Here is a 1,360-nt window from a genome sequence, read left to right on the forward strand (position 1 = left end):
TAGATTGATGAAAGTGTCATATCGTGTTTTGAGAAGCAAGGCAAGCCCGAGACGCTTTCACCTCCCCATGTAGCCTCGCTAACGGGTCCATACGCATAGAGTCCGTAATGCGTACGTAGAAGGTAGATACGGCCTTAGCCCCGACGCTCCAGAGCCATATTTTGGCCGACGCCCCTGGTAGATTGATGAAAGTTGTCTTATCGTTGTTTTGAGAAGCAGGCAAGCCCCGAGACGCTTTCCACCTCCCCATGTAGCCTCGCTAACGGGTCCATACGCATAGAGTCCGTAATGCGTCCGTAGAAGGTAGATACGGCCTTAGCCCCGACGCTCCAGGTACGTGCACTGCATCGTGGGGCTATGACCTCCCACGAACGATCTAGAACTCCACATCAGACATGAAGAGGATGCTGTCGGCGGGTCTTTGAGAATCAGAAGCGCTAGAATACATTCCGTATCGACTGGTGCGAGTTAGCTGGATGAAATACGCATTACACTGTTTATCTCAATGATTTCAAACCATATCTACGACTTGCATATCTTCGCCTGATCCAATGCATATTGACTGTCCAGCCGTGCTGTACTTCAATCGTTTGTATGTAAGGATGCATCGCTATGCTGCTCTACCTTCTATTGATTCGCTGTATTTCTTGTCGGCGCTTTCCATTGTTTCCGGTTGCCGAATGACTGGCAGCCCCTCGTTTGAGGTTCGTAATAATGATTGGCACCCATTATTAAACCATTCTTGAAGTTTAAGTTTCGTAATAATGATTGGCACCCATTGTCGAAGTTCGTAACGTTTCTCAGCAGTATCCATTTTACGAGGTTGCTGGGACCTGCGGGCACCCCGTCGCTCTCTCAGTGTCGTCTCTCACTCTACCATTCACCTACTCCAGCACAAGCCAAGCGTGTGGGGGCGACGGTAAGGGCAGGATGCGTCCTGTGGATCCTATCTGGATCGTGTCGTGGAATCCTCGTCTTTCATCGACACGAAACTACTTCGAGCGACCTACGACGCGTGTGTCGAGGCGTTGCCCACTGCCGGCATGAACCCTTCGGCGTTGATTCAGATGGTCAACGTGCTGTCTCTCACGCTGGCTCAACTGGCTGGGTCACTGGTCCAGGCCTCGAAGGATATTGATAGTTTGTTAGAGGAAGTCTGGGACGGCGTACAACGACAGCAAGGCCAAGCCTGACGCGCTCACTCGAGCTGTCGTGACGTGTATGTTCCAGCCAGTATTCCTGCTGCGAGCTGAGCTGACTTCGACGATGAAGCTCTGGCTGGCAGGGATTATCCGCTTTGGCTCGAGACACAGACCCAACGTGGTCTTCCACTTGGCGTGTCGCTTTATTGTCAAACGTG

At 51.6% G+C, this 1,360-nt stretch overlaps 1 protein-coding gene across 1 annotated transcript; it reads left to right on the plus strand.

Moving 5' to 3' along the window:
• Positions 1–300: 300 nt before the first annotated feature.
• PITG_17221 (uncharacterized protein) lies at positions 301–1,292 on the plus strand (the record flags this gene model as incomplete). The annotated part of the gene is made up of 2 exons (XM_002896825.1): positions 301–333; positions 805–1,292. Coding segments are annotated over 2 exons (276 nt in total), but the record flags the coding sequence as incomplete, so codon positions are not given.
• Positions 1,293–1,360: the final 68 nt, after the last annotated feature.

The sequence above is a fragment of the Phytophthora infestans genome, genomic scaffold (assembly GCF_000142945.1).
Source record: "Phytophthora infestans T30-4 supercont1.52 genomic scaffold, whole genome shotgun sequence".
Lineage (NCBI taxonomy): Eukaryota > Oomycota > Peronosporomycetes > Peronosporales > Peronosporaceae > Phytophthora > Phytophthora infestans.